The sequence below is a fragment of the Lepisosteus platostomus genome, chromosome 13 (genome assembly GCF_059453375.1).
Source record: "Lepisosteus platostomus isolate fLepPlt1 chromosome 13, fLepPlt1.hap1, whole genome shotgun sequence".
In the NCBI taxonomy this organism is placed as follows: Eukaryota; Metazoa; Chordata; class Actinopteri; order Semionotiformes; family Lepisosteidae; genus Lepisosteus; species Lepisosteus platostomus.
In genome coordinates, this window is record NC_142623.1 from 24,947,664 (window position 1) to 24,967,248 (window position 19,585).

A 19,585-nucleotide genomic window follows, 5' to 3' on the forward strand; every position below is an offset into this window, starting at 1 on the left:
AGTGTGTGAACAAATACGCAGTACGGAAAACAAATCACAAAGTCTATGTATCAGTGAATGTTTTTTTTATATACAGTATATAATTGAACATCAGAGCACGCAGGAGTTTGCGAGGACTGCCACGCTTACGATGTAAGAAGCGGTGTGTGTTGTTGTTTACTAGAGGTCAGCAAGTTAATTATAGTGTCCCTTGACGCTTTAAGTAAATAATTTACAGGTTCAGAACACATGTCTGCAACAAATTTACAGGTTCAGAACACAGCCCGCTAAAAACGCGCTCTTACTGAGAGAAGGAGGACCTAGCGGAGCCACAAAATGAAAGTATGATGCGCTACGCGTAGCTTTGGCCGGTTGGTTAATTAATAATAAGCAGCAGCCAGCAAAAAACCTAGCCTTGATTGTATTACAGTCACCCCCCCCCCCACCATCACCACCATCTTTCACCATGCTCGAGCCTTGCTTTTAAGATTCGGTGACTTGAAATCGTTTTTTCTTTTAACATATCTACATATACTTTACCATAATTTCTGAATATACCACAGTAAAATTTCATAAGGTTACGCCATGTTACTTCCAGTGATGGCCATGGACAGTTCTGATGAATGAATTCTACTTATGTCACTACACCTTCACTATCTGAAGTTCTTTTTGTTACAAATCACCCATGATTTGACCTCAAACCTTTGACAGCAGTTGACAATATATTGACTGTAAAACATAAGAAAGGGTAAATTATAACATGAGATTAAACATCGCTTTGACGATAAAATCGTGGCTCACTACACCTCAGTGGTAATTACAACTGTAACACATTGCAATACTGATTCCATTAAAATTCCATAGAGATATGGAACCACTTAGCCAACAGAAGATGATTCAGGTTTGCAATCCATGTGTGTCTTAGTGAACTGCATCTGATGCAGTGTTGCTGAGAATCTGCATGTTTTTATCCTTAATACACTGCCTGTAAATCCTTGTTGATTGATCAAAGCAATTTGGCAAGTCTTCTGTTGCAGTTTATGACGTACAAGTGGTTCAAAGGTCAACAGTCATTAACAGCCTCTTTCCCAAAGTATAGCTCACTAAGAAAAGGCCTGGTCTGCACTACTTTACAGCCTTTCAGGAATCATGGGACATTCAATGTGCTTGGTTATCCTCACTACTTCATACAGGGTGTCTCTACTTCAGAGCATCCCAAGCAAAAGCTCATCAACTGTTCGATTCAAATAGTTTGATTGTAAGCAGGACACATCATCATTGTGATTTAATACTTGGGGTAATGTAGGTTAAATATTGGATAATACCAATTAACAATATGAATATAACATTTAGAATAAGATTAATTGAATTTTGTAAAAAATATTTGTATTTTCCATGTTAATCAGCACACACTGTTAATGGCACAGTGCCTAGCTGGGGCCTTGTATTTGTTTCTGGACCTGGGGAGCTATCTCTGTGGAGTTTGTATGTTCTTCCTGTGTTCCTGTGGGTTTTCTCCAGGTGCTCTGGTTTCCTACCACAGTCCAAAGACATACAGTACTAGAAGGTGTCACGCCCTCATCCAACAAAATTCCCACACAGAAGCTCACTTGCGCTAATTACACTCCAGCCCCGAGCACTTCTGCCAAACGACACCGCTCCTGCCGATCAGCCAACCACAACACTCCATCAATCAGTGCACCTTCCTCCTCTCAAAACCTTCTGCTATTTGCCTGGTATTGGTTGCCCTTTGGAACTCCTACCTTGCCTTTGTTTTCTAAACCTCCTCTTCACCTTTCACGACACAAACCACGGTACTTACCTTTGACCATGTCTCTCGCCTAGCCCTCGTTTGCCCTGGAAGCTTCCTGCTTGTCTACTGGCCACCTGAGGTTCCGCACAGGGTCCATCCTCCTGATTGCTCAGCGGGTCATTCGTGACAGTAGGTTAATTGGCTTCTAGGAAAACTGTCCCTGTTGTGATTGTGTGTCTGTATCTTCTGTGATGGAGCTCATGAGTGTACAGTTTACCCTGCCTTGCTCCCATTGCTTGCTGGGATATATTCTGGCTCCCTTGGTGCCCTGATTTGGATAAAGCAGTTAGAAAATGGATAGAAGGATGGATGTTAATCTCATCAGTATTGGAGCTCTATATTGGGAGAAAGTGCACTGAAATGATGGAAGCTGTTGACACTGAGCTGTGTATGGGGGTGTGGCTCTTAAGCACATTTATGAACAGCACATGTTGCGCTGTATAAGTGCACTTGGCCACCATAACGTTTGAACCCCCCTCCCCAATCAAATAGGAAATAGACTAGAAAGGATTTAGCTAACAGTATCTGTTGGCAATGCAATTGATTGTATCCATCAATCTCTGGTGATAATAGATATAAGGAGAGAGAGGCATATAAGAAAGGTATCTTTAAGGGGGCCCAACTAACATCAGAATCAATACTAAAACCTAAACAATGGAATTGCACTATGTATATATCCTGTGTACACTGCCTCTGTTCCGGTCTTAGTTTGCACGATCGTATTTATTAATATTAGTCCTGTCTACACTGTCAGTGTTTTGTCTGTATTTGCACTGTGGACCAGGAGGAGCGATATTTCGTTCCACTGTATACTTGTATATGACTGGAATGACAAACTTGAACTTGAATTTGAACTTGGACTTGTATACAGCAGGTTTCACAGAAAATGTCCACCAAGGGGAAAGCAAATGGGCATATCGGGCTACTGCAGGATAGGGATAACTGAATGATGAATTAAATGCAAAGGACAAGTCAAGCCACCCTCCAGAAATTGGTGGAAATTATGCGTCCTGGTCTACCCACAAGAATACAAACGGAAGTGGGAAACAGGACCTCCTTATAATGTCACTTGTCAGTGCAGGTTTTATTTTATAATATTGTAACGCAACGAGGTTCAGGTGGGCGCCCTTGCCTTCTGCCTACACAGGTCGGCCCCGCACTGTGGGGGACGCAAACCCGGGCCTCAGGCATCACTCAACAGGGACCAAGCTTGTTGAGCTAAAGAGAGATCTCTCTACAGCCTAGTTGCTGTAGTCCTGCTATTAGAGGGAAGGGCGGTGACGTCACCGCTCTGGTAAGCCGGCTCTGACACACCACTGACGCCCATATGCGTTACACTCTCTCCCGCTTAACTCGCTGTCCTCAGCGAAGGGCTATCCCACCCCGCTTCTGACACCACTATAACACTTCGGGGTTCTGGCGGGCACCCTTGCCTTCTGCCTACACAGGTCGGCCCCGCACCGTGGGGGACACAAACCCAGGCCTCCGGCATCACTCAACAGGGACCCAGCTTGTTGAGCTAAAGAGATCTCACTACAGCCCAGTGGCTGTAGTGCTGCTATTACAGGGAAGGGCGGTGACGTCACCACTCTGGTAAGCCGGCTCTTACACACCACTGACGGCCGTTTGCGTTACAATATAATGGGTGTATAGCTTGTGAGTAGAGTTCAGTTATTGATATTTTACTGACCATAACTGGAATTGTCAAGTTATAATCTAAGGATGGGTAGAGAAATGGAAAGGACAGAGAATGTACAGTATAATGGAAGGTAGTAGTAGTTCAGGTGGGTAGCTGCCTCAGCAAGCGTAGGCTGCAAAGGAACAAGTGATAGATTTATTCCATGCTGAAAAGAGAAAGAAAGAAAACACAACGTTTTGGCCTTGGAGCCTTCTTCAGGTGTGAGTAATGAAAGGTAGGTGGTCTCAGAATATCCAATGTTGGTATTTTGTACCCTTTGGTTAAAGGGGAACTGCAATCCCAATGTCTCAGACTGCATAATAAAGCTCAATAACAAAATTAATTAATTGAAGGTATTGCAAAATTTTAAACATTTTGAATTAAGTGCAAAATCATTAACCTTGTGAAAGGACTGTATGGTTGGCACAGATGAGATAGCAGATGAGAAATCGCTGGTCTTGCCACTGGCAAGAGAGAGTTCACACAAATTGTGACATAAAAATGGCCCTTCCTGCTTAATAGTTACTGTAAGCGAATGAAAAACGTGGACTCCTAACAACATTAATTCTTTTTTTGTCTTTTTGAACTCAGTTATGTTTAAACAATACCTCACTGTCCAGAATTTGTTTGTTCAGAACGTCCACACAAAAGGGGATTGGATCAGCGGAAAGTCAAACTGTTTCCTTTTCCATTGGGATTGTCAACTAGCCAAGAGATGGGTAATAAACTGATGGTGGTCCCATCTACAAGGTTTTTAATGAGATTCAGCATGATGTACAATCAGATAAGTACAAGTTGTGCAGGTTACATTTCACCCCAGAAATGTTCGAACATGACTTGCATGCTGGGTTAACAAGTAGTAGTTTATCGTCAAAACTATCTTGAAGTCAATATGTTGAATTCAATTCAATTGCACTCATTCAAATCACCTGTTGAGGTGATGGCCCAGGCTATGGGGCAGCAAGTTCCACAAAAATATAAGTCTTGCTAGAACTGCTAGAGCACATTTTCAAAACTTGAAAATGTTGTGTCACCAGAAGTTTTGTTGCCTCATTCTGAAACAATAAGCCTCTATGCATTCCTTGAAACCTCATCTCTTTTGTAATGTAAATTGGAGGTAATTCACTTTTCCACGTACTTGGCGGTTTCATTGTTGTTTGAAATGCACTCATCACTGCCGATTTTATTATAACCTTGAAATTAAAAAATAGATATTTAAGTGGCTTTACATCTTGCTTTGCATTAAATTAGTTTAGGGATTTGTTGATATCCATTCAAAGAGTAGTTTATGCTAATTTTATTTTATTTAAACATTTTGCTTGCTGTGGGTCTTAATATTGAGAGGTATTGCCTGTCCCTTTTTTGTTTTGCCTTGCTAATTAGCCCCTAAAGAAAAATATTTCCTCTGCAAAGACTGCAAAAAAAAAGATGAGGTGTCCACCTGAACACAGCGGTGCACAAGCATTTGCCTGTTTGTCCTGTTGCAAAGTGTTGTACTGCAGAGGCACTACGGTTAGTGTCTATGAACGTCCTTATACACTCTGTGGTATTGTACTTGGGTACATGGTATGAAAGTGTAAGAACCAGACTATCATTCTTTGAAGGAAAGGCAGCACAATGGCAAAGTGGTGAGCATTGCTGCCTCTCAGTGTTGAGATACTTGTGGAGCAACAAGAGATGTTAAGATGTTATCCCACCTTGACCAAGAGCTCTGAACTGCTAAACAACCAGATAATTTGTTTTCTCTCAATGGATCCAGGTAGTCCCCAGTGGCATTTTAATCGAGAACACCCCTGCATGTCTAAATCATGTTAGTATACAGTAAGGTTAAGCTGTGATAGCCTTTTCATGATGTACTAAGATTAACATATCCTAAGAGTGAATGTTTTAGATTTAGGCTACATGCTGTTTATGGTAATCAATAAATTATCTTTTACACACGAGAGGTCAGTACTCACTATTAACGTAAAACAGAGCAGAATATACTGTTTCCTAGTAAGTACATGCAAAATGAATAAAGAGATTCACTGCAGCTTTGGATAATAGTGAATACTTCCTAGCAACTGACAGCCAGAGCTCAGTCCATGGGGTGGATGCAAATATTGACTCCAGTAAATGACTTGACAGGTTTAAGAGGACTTTATCTGCCTAAGGCAAGAAATTGCTGGTAAAGACAGTGACAATTATCTGCCAGATGTTATCATCTTTATTGAGAGTCAAATCCTCAAAATGTGGTTCTTGAGATCTATGAGATGAGGTGCAAGTAGAAATTGCAAGATAGTCATCCTGGGAAAACTATTAAAATTGGAAATGTGTTTGTATAGCTCCATTCCAGCCCATCCTTCTGGCCCTTCCAGGTTTGTTATTTAGTGAAACTTACAGTACATTCAACTCTGAAATCCATTTCAGGTAGACTACTCTAGGTTTGAGATGTATCTTTTCACACACATTTTACGTTTAATGGGTGCAGAGAGGTATTCAGTGCAGTTCATCTTTCAAATTCAATAAATGTATCTTGCTTATTCAGTACACTTTTGCAGGAGCCATATTTGTTGCTTGATACTTGTGCAGCTTATCCAAAAATAAAACTTGTTAGAAAATCAATTGTGTTAAATTAATACCTTTTCTTTCCTGAGGAATTACTAAAAAAAACATTTTTGAAATGAAAAGAGGTTAATTCAGAGATGAAAAGTAGAAAGAAAGAAATGTTCTGGCTGTGGAGTCTCTTCAGGTGTGAGGGAGAGAGAAGGGGCACGGGAAGAAGGGGTGGGTGGGGAGAACAAAAGAAGAGTTTGTGAGAATGGGCATGACAAGCAGGCTGATAGATGGTTGGCAGTATTTATCTTATTCTGCCATTTAAGAAAAGAAAATATTCTTGTCCCTCCATAGCCACCATCCTTGTCACGCACCTTTTTGCTACAACAGAAGCTGGCACATCTCCTTTGTCCCTGGTCATGTTGAGGTCACGCAGAGGGCACTGTGTTTATCCAGCAGTCTTATATATGGCATTTCTTGCAGAAAGTGTCATTACAATAGAGAAACAATAAGGAAACTGGCAGGAAGAATGAGAAAGGGCTCCTACATGTTTTTTCCATGTCGGTACAGTGAGGATAAATGATCTCTTCAGTCAGTAGTTCCCCATTTTACCTCTACCAGCCATTATTATACTAATCATTCAGTCTGCAGGCAGTCTCATTCCAGAAAGACACCAAAAGCCCAAACTATCCTCAAACCAGTTTCACAACAGCTCTTTTCACACTTCTCCTGGAATCCATCTCTGAAATTTCTATTTGTTTTGACTCCTGTAGTCACCTGTAGTGCTCTTCTCACAAACTCATTTTTTATTCTCCTAGTCACCTCCTTGAATCATTTTTCAGCCTCTTTCTCTCTTCACACCTGTAAGGCTCCACAGCGAAAATGTTTTTTTCTTTCCTTTTGCATTGCAGTGTAAACTTAACTTTGACATGTACTGTAATAGAGTGGGTGGCATGGGGGTACAGTGGTTAAATTCCTGATCTGGGATGCTTTCTGCCTGGTGATGTATGTTCTCCCCATGTTCACATAGGATTTCACTGGGTGCTCCATTTTCCTCCCACAGTCCAAAGACATGCTGGTAGGTTGATAGGCTTTTGGGAAAATTACTGTAACTCTGGTGTGAGTTTGTTCTATATGTACCCTGCAACGAACTGGCATCCTTTCCAGAGTGTATCCCATCTCCTGCCTGTCGCTTGCTGGAAAAGGGGCTCTGGCTACCCCGGCAACCCTGTAGTAGTTAAAGGGGTTAGAAAATGGATGGATGTAATAGAGTTTACTTTCTGTTTCCAAACACTGGAGTTAAAATTAATCACATAAAAGCTTCATGAATATAGCTCACCATGGGTAATACTCATATTTTCTCATTATTTACAACAAGGCAAACTGCATGTGAGCTCCCCTTGGTATTTCCTTCCCAATTCGCAATGCAGTCAGTGTCACCGACAGCTCTACCCGTATTGCGGTTTTTTTTTCTCCTGTGTTTAACTCAATCAGCAAACGAAAATACGTCATCCTTAAGATTTACATAAAGTCAATCAAATGTGTGAGTTGTTTTACAGGTGTTTTCCAGTTTGTGTAGTCAAGGAACCTAAACATTCCCAATAAGACAGAACTGACAATGTATGATAAATACAAAATTCAGTTTCTTCTGTACATTTAAAGAAAACAAGAGGTATCCTGATGAAAATATGCCTGAAGGTAGATGGCATACAACTTGTTACTAGTGGCGTTTCCAGGTACAGCTGATCAGGCTGGGCTGGACTGTAACGCGGCTCGGAAGAGGTGAAAACGATCCGATGCAGATGCAGGAGTCGTTGGGAGGTAAGTAAGCGAACAGACCGAAACCAGGAGCTGAATCATAGTCCGAAGGCGTAAGGTAGGTCGAGATCCGGTAAAGACACTGGTGGCGAACAATCCAAAACGTGAGACAAAATCGTGGTCGAAAGGAGAGCGGCAGGGTCAAATCCGAAATAGACACAGATGGCAAACGATCCAAGGGACGAGACGAGATCCGAAGTCCAAAGGCAAAAGGTTTAGTCAGAATTCCAGGAAAGCAAAAGGTACAGAAACGCTAAGTAGAGCTTACGAGAAATGAACTCAATACTGAGCAGCGATATGCGGGTAAGGGAGGCTTAAATAATGCAGCCTGCCGCACGGTAAGGCGTCTGATGTGAAATTAACACGTGCGGCGGCGTTTGTAATTATCACCCTGCTGCTGGAACTGATTAGACCTCTTGGGGGCTGGTCTGGGCAGGTTAGTGGTCGTGACATGGCCAAGGGGTTGCTGGAGGGAATTTCCATTTCAACTTTGCTGCACCTCAGGATGCACAGTATTGTATCTCATACTGCACTGTAATTGTGAGAGCTCCCAAACAGCAGAATGGGTAGAGGTAGTAAACTCAGAGTGCAGGTTGAGGTCTGTGCTCAACATATCAGGAGTTGTGTTGCTAGCCAACTGTAACTAAGATTTTACAATTGACCAGGGCAAGCCCTTGCTTTTTGGGGGCCCTAGTCAAGATCTTGGAAAGGGGCCCCTCCAGATCACAATTTGAACATATAGATACACTACTATTATCGGCTCTCACAAACTTTACCAGCCTAGATTAGCACACCAGCAACTGAAAGGGCCATTAGAGGTAATTTTTGGCTCACATTTGAATGTGCCGATTAAAATAATATGTTGTATTGCACAATGAAAGTACACCTGGTGGCCTCAGGGTTGTTTGCAGTCGACTAGCTTGCTTGAGCCTAGGGTCAGCCCTGCAAGTGACAGTGCTCTGCTGGTAACAAGTGACACTGGTGGTAAATAGGCTGGTGAAGTTATTGGTGAAGAAGTTACTTTAGTTACTGTAGCTCTGCTTCCTAGGTGTATACTTGCTTATAGTGATGTCAGCAAGAATTATGCTACTTCACTAGTGAGTGCCAACATGTTCTAACAACATGTCAGAAGCAGTGACTCTGAAGGGGAGTGCGACAGAGGAGCTTGTTTGATCTTCCTCTTACTTCTCTGTTCAGTAAGTATATGAGTCGTTACTGTGGCTTAAGACATAAAGAATCAATTGGAGGTTCTGAAATGAGCAAAATGAAAGAAAGGATAAAAATATTCAGAGAGTAAAAACAAAGAAAAAATGACAAATAATAAATCCTTGCATTTATACAGCTCAAATTGCTTTAAATATAGGAAGATTCCCATGTCATCCTCCACTGAAGTACAGCACTACTCTGGTGGACATACAGCAGCTATTCTGCTTTAGCTGTCCCACGATCCCACAGATCAGGTGGAGGAATGAGAGTCATTTATCCATCATAGCTGGATAGTATTTCATATTAGAAAATAAATATGTATTTTCTAGTGATAAAGAAAATATCATCTGGCTATATACAGTAGGTGTTACTTATCCTAAACAAACACTAAAGAAGTTCTCTCAAAACCTTTTCTACTAAGGTTTTGAAAAGACATACGTATGTAAACTATTTATTAGTTAACATTAGCAACCTCACAGATGGCTTTCTTTGGCTAAATGAGGGATTCTGCAATTGCCCACAGAAAATAGCATAGTGAAGCACACAAGAAGCAATTTGTGCATTCGTTCAAAGGCCATCAGACCAAATCCAGCTGTAAATTAAAAATAAAATTTAAACATAATGAGCAATATTAATGAAACAGTGTCATAAAAAGCTGAAAGCTGAATTTAGAGATCAGCTTTGAATTTTCAATTTACAGAGCTTTTGAATGGTTATTGCTACTGGTGTGGAAATTGCATTACTGTCTATCACTGAATGCTTAGTTTATTGTATCCAATTCTAAAGGTAGTTATGCAATCACTCCCCAAAGTATTTGCTGAATTGATATGAATGATCTCGTATAAAATACATAGTAAAGTGGTCACTGGGATCTTACTTAAGTAGACAGAAAACAAAATCTAAACATTGACGTGTGTGGAAAGTTGTTAAGCCTTCTCCAGGAATATACAGCAGAAGGTGTGTTTCCAGTTTCATACAACCTTTTTCTATGTTTAGTTTAGTTGCTCTAGTCTACAAATAATTAGAATTCATTAATATGGTGAAACTGTTACATTACATTATTTGTACTATACACAGTAGTGTGTTCATCAGTAGTTAGGGCAACAGCGTATTATAATAGGAAGCTAACAGATTTCACTAATAGGGCAAAGAGCTTTTATATTAGGAGGAGGCAAAGTTGTATATTTAAAATACAGATAAAGTAAAAGGGTTTGCTATGCAAAGAGGTACCTTTGTTAATGTATGTATAATGTATACAGCATAAAATACAGGGCTGTTACACCAGGAGGATAACTCCTGGTTGTCCTCCTGGTCTGGTGGTAAAGGTACAGGACTGTTACAGCAGGAAGATAGCTGGTCAGTGGTTAAGATACAGGGCTGTTTTACCAGGAGGACAGCTGGTCCAGTGGCTAAGATACATGGCTGATCACACCAGGAGAACAGCTCATCCAGTCGTTAAGATACAGGACTGTTACACCAGGAGGACAGCTGGTCCAGTGGTTAAGATCAGCTAAGATCCCTTAGCTGTTACATAAGGGAGGACAGCTGGTCCAGTTGCTAAGACACAGGGCTGATTACAGCAGGAGAACAGCTCATCCAGTCGTTATGATACAGGACCATTACACCAGGAGGTCAGCTGGCCCAACTTGAGTCTACCATTGACTTGAGAGTCAAGATAATTTTTTTTCTGCTCTGTGTTTCAGATGAATGTTAAACCACATTTCTGTTTTAAGCAGCTCTGAGGTAGGCTTCACAGCTGAAATTTTGTGTTTCTTTTTTTCTCTTTTCAGCATGGAATAAACCTTTACTTGTTCTGTGAAAATACCATGGATTTCACCAAATATGTTTGTTCTACTTAACGTAAAGCTGTATAAATGTTTAAATGGATTTCAGTTGGATTTGTAATAACATCAAGATTAACTGAGAACAACAAAATCTTTAATGAAAGTTACATAATAAAAATATAACAATATCTTTATAATTGTTTTAAAAAGCAGCAATATTAAATTCAATTTATTTTTATATAGCACCTTTCACAACAAGGTTGCCCCAAGGCGCTTAACAAAGCAACTGACCATACATGTTGTGAATACAGAACAGAAAAACCAGAAGACAACAGAGGAGTGGGACCAAAAACTCTAGGGGTCCAAGGTCAACAGGTTGCCCAACCCCTTTGGGCATGCTAACATTATACAATTAAAAAAGGAATAAATTTAATATTCCCATCCAGTGATGAACTGGATAATATTTATGCCCAAGGGAATGATCAGATATCAAGTTATGTTTTTAAAGTACTTTTTATGAAAGCATAAAGCAAAAAAACATAATTTCATTTGTGTTCATTAAAAAAATAAAAAATGAACTGAACAATTGTGGGAGGTAAATTGCTCATCAGTTTATTAAGGTAATTTATGAATTAGAATATGAGACATAGAGTATTCACTACAACCACAGAGCTGCTAAACAGAAACTTGGTTTAACATTCATCTGAAGCACACAGAAGAAAAAGTTGTGTTGACTTGAGTTGGGCCAACTGATCTCCTGGTGTAATGGTCCTGTAACCACTGGATCAGCTCTCCTTCTGATGCAACAGCTCTGTATCTTAACCACTGGACCAGCTGTCCTCCTGGTGTAACAGTCCTGTATCTTAACCACTGCACCAGCTGTCCTCCTGGTATATCAGTCCTGTATCTTCACCAGTGGACCATCGGCCAGTGCCAGTATTGTATTGCATGTGTTCTATATGCAAACCTAAGGTGGAGTAACTGGTACGCTAATCTCTTAGACCAAGAAAGTCTTAAGCACATACAGTATCCCTATCAGTGGTACTGTCAAACTAATGCAGGTCTCTATCCCACATAGAAATAACTGGGAGGGGACTAATTTTAGACGGAAGAAATTTATATGGATAAGAGAACCTTTCTTGTGAAACTAGCAGTGAAGGCTTTCTTCCACTTGTTAATGTAAAGCAGATTAGACTTTTTTCCTGTTTCCAGGTAAGATGTTCTGCTAGAACAGGGTTTGAAAATACCAATAACATATTACTTAAGTGTTGTATCTTTTAGCTGTGATGCTTCACTTTCTGATGCAGTAAAATTCCTTCCTACTGTATGTCTGTATGTACCATTAATGGGTGATACTTGAAGACCCCTTTAGACTGCAAATGGGGTGAAGTACCAACAAAAAAATATACTAAGCATTTTGACCTATGTGCAAATATGAAATTATAAACCAAATATCTGAAGGAGCTTTCCATTTCCTAACTTATTGTGGCATTGGGGCTGAAGTTTTATCTGGGCAAATGGCTATGATTATGATAAACAAAGACCCCATCTAGAACAAAACAAAACAAAAACAGAAGAATGAACACTGTTATTTTTCTGTGGTGTGAAACAGTTTGAGGCCAAAATATAACTTAGCTTCTTCTTTGGCTTCCAAAGATGACCTTGTAGTTGTATAACTCTTCTCACTTGCCATGTGTCATACAGGGGTGGTGGCTCTTGCATAGAAGAATTTGTGATCTTACAATAGATATGCAGAGTGAAACAAAGCAGCATTCCTCCCCCCCAAAAAAAAAATCTGGTATCTTATGTGTAGAAAACGAAAATGAATAACTCTTACAGAGAAGTTTCAATTATAACAAGTAAAACTTTATTGGAATGATACTTAATATGTTGCAAAATATTACAGACGTTTTGTTGTATTTTTCTGTGTTTGTTGTTTGCTAAGGTTCTCTGCCATTCTGGATGGAAGAGAGGGCAGAAGAATTAAGACTGTGAAAGGCAGAGAAGATTAAACAGCAGTCTTTCCCACAGGGGATGACAAACTGCACACCAAAACTTTATTAATCTCCGGAGGAAACAATTATGTGATTGTAAATACACTTACAAAATATGAAAAAAAAGAAAAAAAATACTTTATTTACTGGTTTAAAAAGTAAAACATTTTTGCTTTAACAATATATTGGAAACAGGTGGTATTTCCAATGGAGAAGGAGAAAGCACAGAGATGCTGAAAAAATGACACTGAAAACAGCATAAAAAGAGGCGAGAGGGAAGTGAAAGGATGAAAAATAAGGTGCTAGGCTGATGAAACCAAAATGAAAAACTTGGCATCTCCGTGCCCTTTACACATCTGCAAGTGAGATTCTTGCCTGATATCAATCTTGCCTTCCAACAACCCCATTTTAAGCAAAGGAGGACTTATGTCATAACAAAGAGAGCACTTTCCTTAGTTAACCAGAATACACAAGAACAGTAAAACTTTAAAATAATGCATTAAAATGGTCTTCTTGTACAATTCAGCCTTTTATACAAAGAATATTTGAAAGTCATGTGAGGACTAAATGAATTCATGTGAGAAGAACATAACTGAATAGCAAAGAATATTTATGACTGGTAAAAGAAGAAAGGAATGGGACTAATTTCTGATTTTCCTGCATTGTGAGCAACATTATTTTAAATCAAGCAATGCGTGTCAGTCTGGCAAACAGATACTCAACATAAATTGGTTTCCAAAGATAAAATCCTCTTTGAACAACAGAGTAACTGGTCTTTGGAAGTAGACCGGCTATAAAACAAGGAATTAATTCAGGACATTCCTCATTACAGGGCTGCAATGGGCATACACACAATAATACAGGAAGAGAGCCCCCTTCTGGTCATGAAAGAAATTGTTTTCAGTTAACTTCTGAATGAAACATGCAACCGTAAGAACTGACAGAAACTTGACTTTCAGCATTGAACTGAATGCATTTCCAGATTTTACCCAGATGTTGAACATATTATGTGAAACCAGACTCACATAATGCTAAATGGTTGTTTTTCAGGAAGGCATTCAGCAAAGAGTCACAGTAACATTACTAAAAGACTCTCCTTCAAAATATATATTTTAAAAGACTGCCTATTCTAAAAAGAAAGTACTAAATAATATACAGAATTCAGTCCATTTTTCTTTAAAGAATTCTCAAGAATGCTACACAGCTTACATAATTCTTTAAAGACTGAGAAAATTAGCTTTAAAATCTTTGTGTTTTCACTTTTGCATGTCTCCAGAAACATTTGCTTCATATAAACATTTTCCATGTTACAAAAATAAATATAAATCCCAATATCCTCTATACTCACTCTATGACAAATTCATTTTTAGTAGAAAAAATGCATTTTAAATAGGGGCTCCAAAAAGAAAGTCTAACAGAAAGCGAATGGCACCACATGAAGGAGTACTGAACTAAGTCTAGAGTTTCATTTCCTCTTCTTTGAAAGGACAGGAAGTACAGAATACAAAACTGGGTTTGAACAGCTGTGCCTGAAGACTTTTAAAGTATTAATCTTTTAAGAGCCTTTAAGAGCCATGAACCAAGTAATTCTGATTAAATTTAAGAGTATGTTATCTTCCTTCTACCTGGAAGAATCTGATGAGGTAACTGATATACCTTGGACTTCATTATTTATTAGTGTTGCTTGTTGGGAAAAGGAAACCAATGCCTGTCTGGAAAACAAGGAAATGTATGAGAATTTCAGTCAAAAATGAATCACCAGAAACCTTACTTCTGCATAATGCTATTAACTATATATATAAAAAACTACATCTTTGCTCTATCTTAATTCAATTTCAACAGCAGGTCATAGCTGTATGTCACTGTAAACTATAGAACTGAAAACAAATGGCTGATCTAAAGTAATACTGACCTTGAAAACTGAACCTGGATGGGAAACTATGCTTTTTCACTGGTGGCGTTATTTCATAATGGAGAAAAAAATAGCTGGATCTGGGGAAAGTCTTTCCCATTCACATGTAACTAAAATTAATCCTGGATTAGCAAAGTGTTCAATTTGAGGTGTAACTTAAAAAGCATCACATGACCGTCCATTGAAGATGTCCAAGATGACGACAATTTTATATTACGAGATCTACAGAGCATGACCTCAAGGAAAAAGTCTTATTTCCCCCCTTGCATCTTAGAAATGTATTTTCACTTACTAAAGCAGGAAACCCTGGAGATTCCTTAATGAGTTTGGATGGTTTTACCGTGGCATTTAGAGTTTTAGCATGGTTTGGATATTAAAGCCAGTTCAAAATGAGAACACTTTGTTATTTGATGAACCTGTCACCTGTATTATCTGTTTTTGTAAATGAGTTTCTATACTGTGGCATTGCCATGTCTGCACATGCAGAGTAGCACAGCTGTGATACTGAAAGAAAAACAATACGAGAAAACATAGAGGGTTAATTTGCTGTGGTGTAATGGGGTCAATCTTAGCCCAGATCACATATGAACTGTCCAGTTTGATCTTATTGCAGACACCTTAAAAGGGTAAGATAAACTGACAAAAACACCATCAGATGGCACAAGAGGCAGGGGATTTTAACAGGCAGTCAGAAATAAAGTGGCCCTCAAACCTCAAAGTCCTCAGACCTCCAGCTGGTCAACTCTCGTGTGCAGGAAATGATCACAGCATGTGTGTAAGTGCTGTCTTTCCACTTGGAGACAGAGACAAAGGTCCTTCTTTATTAAAACATCTCCCCCAAGATGCACTGCAAACCCACCCACCACGGCATCACTAGCTGTAGGAATCAACAAGCAGGTTGAGAAAGGCATGGGCGACGTCGACAGTAGACTCCAAGAGCAAAGCATAAGTACAGAGTTTTACACAACAGGGTGCTTAGCCACATATTTAAAAAGAAACGTTGTGGTTCTTAAGCAAAACCAAGGCTTAGGAAGTAGGACTTTTTTTTTAAGAAAAGGAAGAGGGGCTGGAGTAACATTGGGTGAATATCAAGATAGAAATCCAAAAACCAGAGATCCCTTGTGTACAAAATCCTTCATCTACATCTTACACAGTTACTGCACTTTACAGAAATCTGGACGTAAGTGAACATTAACAAAAGAAATTCTTAACTAGTTTCAACGGGAGCTGAAATCCTTCATTTTAAAGGCCATGGCCTTCATGGTGATATAGTATTTTGTTGCTTTTCCAGTATCTTTCTAAGGTTGACTGGACTTTTAATAATCAGAGTCAAATTAATGTCTGGTTTTGATGTTACTCTTTATACTCATTCAATTAAACAGTGTTCTATTGTGTGTCTATATGTTTGGCTGGGCTTGGCAGCTTTATTGAAAACTATATCTAAAACAATCACTTTTAAGTTTTAACTCTTTTTGCCATATACTGTTTATGAAAATAAAAGCGACATATGCAAAATTATCAAAATGCATGTTAATCAGTTCAGTAAGTTTTTGATTACTACATTTTTTTTCCACTGGGAGACTTTCCGTTTGTAGAAGTTAAAATTACAGCTGTTTGTTACCAATGTTCCCAATAAAACAAAACACTTTAGTCTACACAAGGATTTTAAAATAGCACATGTAAAAGGTAAATCAGTGATTAAGTCAGAAACCATTCATAATCACCACACAGTTGTCTTTCGTTTTGATCCACTTACAAATGCAAGCACCCACACAGAAAATGTCTAGGGACACAAAAACAAAGGATAGATTTTTTTGCTCAAATACATGTGATGTCTTGAATCTAGTTGAGGTACTATGGTTTGGTACATTGATTACTTTTTCTTATACTTAGAAGAGCAATGCTTCAGAAGTCTTCCCTTCTCTTTACAGTTGATCCTTACCATCACCATTTATTTAAAACTTTACAGGGTTTTAAGTGTCAAAATATACACACATCACAAATTTTCTGATACACAGGCACATGTATAACACATCTTGTAGTGCGACATGAGATGGTTATGATGATGTCACTCCCCTCCTGTCCCCACAGCAAGGACTGGCCTTTCTGCATAGGAGGTGTAGCACTTGTCTGGGCTGTGAGAATCTGGCAGCTGGTGAGGCTGCAACCAAGATGGAGAGGGAAATATGGGCTCACAACTTACACGTCTACATATTATCCACTGTGCATAGTGGTTACGCACAAGCAAATACTAGTAAAATGAAAATCAGTTTTATGATATGGGTGTTAGGATATTGTTGGAGGAAGTTTCCGTTCTAGAGAAAGTGATGTTTCTGGTGCTTTGAGAATAACTGCGCAAGTGATTACATTTCATGCAGCTAAAATAATCACTTTTTACTAAATATAATCCAAATTGCACACAAATAAATGTCTGAATTTAATTTTTGTCTATATTAAAATGGGTTCAGATTTTAAAAATATCTACCGTGATAAATCTACCATAGGATTTTCAACTTTTACTGTGGTATTTTTTAAAGTGGTTTTACCATAACATTTCTTCTCTGTGCATTACTATACTGGACCACATACTGTGGTGTATTATACTAACATTCCTTACAATAATTTCTCATGATCAATGACATTCCCATGGTCCGTTGGATTAACGCCCAGTAAAAGCAAGTTTAACCATGTTGAAAGTACAGCAAAACTAAGCAAAGCATTAAAATCCTAGAATTTACCAAGGTAAACTTCCATAAGGCTTACTATTGAAAACAAGCTAGCTCATTTGAAGTCACTTCTATTATGTGGCTTACAGAAATCAGTGAGGAGTTTGCAAACCCTACAGTATATTCTAGTCAGAGCGATATCTATCAGACATAACTTTCTGCATTTTTCTCCTTTTCTGAATACCCTTTTCATATGATAACTATTAAAAGCTGTGGAATGTTTTCTTCACAATATACCTACTCACTCTCATTTTTTTTAGTTAAATGTTAAAATCATTTTATTGTTGCATATTCATCTTATAATTTAGGGGGCTGTAACAGGTAATTTCCATTAATTTCTTAAATTTTGTTGAATTACTACATCAGTGGGTCAAACTCCCTGCAGCTTCGTTCAGTCAGGAACATTCATCCCGGAAACTGTGTTGTTTGCATTTGAACTGGATCTCACGAAAGGAGTACATAGTTAAGAGAGGATGTCACTTCTAAATGGTAAGTCCTGGCAATGGGAGGAGAGCGGATTTTAAAATAAGTGAACCCTGAGGTCACAGTTGCTTCCTGCCATCTGAAGCGAAAGTACGGCTTTTGAAACAAAGTCGACGGGCAGTGTTGCGAATGATTCAAATGGGTTTCGACACAAAACCTTGGTCAGCTCAGAGAAAAAAAATAAAAGATGGCGGCCATAGCACCCCCAATCCTAGCTCGCCTCGCCAATCCCAGCTGCCAAACGGATGTATCATGGTCATGAAATGTACTCTAACCCCCCTCCCCCCACCTTCCCCTTTATGAAAACAGACACAAAAAAGGCAACTCTGCTGGCTTGCGATGATCTCCTCTTTTTGCGCTGGTGTATCTGGTTTTGCCGTTGTATGAGAGAGAGCGCACCTGCCTCCTCGCTGTGTCTCCTATATCTCTCTCAATCACTTCCTCTATTGCTCCAGTGATCTAGAACTCGCTGAACTCCTTTGCACACTTCTCAGTGAAGGAGACTCGGATTTCCTCTTCCTCGTAGTCATCAAAATTGCTGGTGTCGCCAGGCCCCTTGCATTTAGGGATAAAAGGTGCCTCGACCTATGAAAGAGAATGCAGGTGGAAATTTATATGGCTCTCTGTATTCAGGGATTTTTCCTTCCTTTTTGTAGTTGGGATTTGCCATATACAGTCATTCCTAGCTAAACGCAAATTTATCTTATGTGGTTTTGAGTATCCACATAGTTTTCTGTATGCAATTTTACTTTCCATGACACTCAGTATCACACAATATTCAGTATCCACGAGCTAAATAAGTGCTGATTCGAGACATTGCGTGTCCACAATTTTTCTCACATTCTTAAAGTGCTCTGCGCATACTAGTGTACATTATTACATTGGGCTGGGATGATTATTAATATTTGATTAAATAAATTAAAAGAGCTTTTAAGTGTATGAAAAAGGATGAAGTGTCCAGTGTTGCTAAGCGCTGCACATTTGTTGCACAGTGTACTACATTTTGCATTGATAGCTGATACCATGCAGTGATAGTGATTAAAATAGTTACAGTATACAATTTCTCAAATATATATACACAGTAGTTAAATAAGCAATTAAATTGGCTCCTAAGTGTATGTGAAAGGTCAAAGAATCTCATGTTGCAAGTGTGCAACATCAGTGATGTCTTTATTTTATCCTCTAAATATTTATGATTAGTTTTGAGAAGGTCAAAGCAATAGGGCTGTTGATAGATTTGATGCACTATTTGCACAATATAGGAGAATGTGGCTGCTGTACCATGTTGCCAGTGGTACACCATCTTTGCCTAAAGTGTTATACCATATGACCCAAACAAAAAATGCTTCTAAATATGCATATAAATTAAGTGAATGTACAAGAATCTTGTGGAAAGTTCAAGAGAGGAATACGTTTTACAAGCAAAAGGTGTTATGTCCTTCCTGGTGGCTGTACTAGAGGTGAGCTAGCAGTGTTTTGTCAGCTGTTCACGTCACTGTCTCTCAGCTGCTCTGTTTCCTGCCATTAGGTTCTTTCTTGTTTCCAGACAGCGCTCTGAATTCTGCCATTGTAGAATGGTATTACAAAAGTTGCAAAGGAACAAGTAAAGGTTTATTCCATGCCGAAAAGAAATGCAACGGTTCGGCTGTGGAGCCTT

The 19,585-nt window shown here is 39.1% G+C and overlaps 1 protein-coding gene across 4 annotated transcripts in view; it reads right to left on the reverse strand.

Annotated features, from left to right (window-relative positions):
• Positions 1 to 12,657: 12,657 nt before the first annotated feature.
• LOC148650233 (cAMP-dependent protein kinase catalytic subunit alpha) overlaps positions 12,658 to 19,585 on the reverse strand; it is an 88,131-nt gene continuing 81,203 nt past the window's right edge. For all 4 annotated transcript variants that reach the window (XM_088603814.1, XM_088603813.1, XM_088603812.1 and 1 more), the window contains exon 10: positions 12,658 to 18,513. In XM_088603814.1, the coding sequence (XP_088459940.1) occupies positions 18,388 to 18,513 (126 nt within the window). In that variant the 3' untranslated portion in view covers positions 12,658 to 18,387. The remainder of the gene's footprint in view (positions 18,514 to 19,585) is intronic.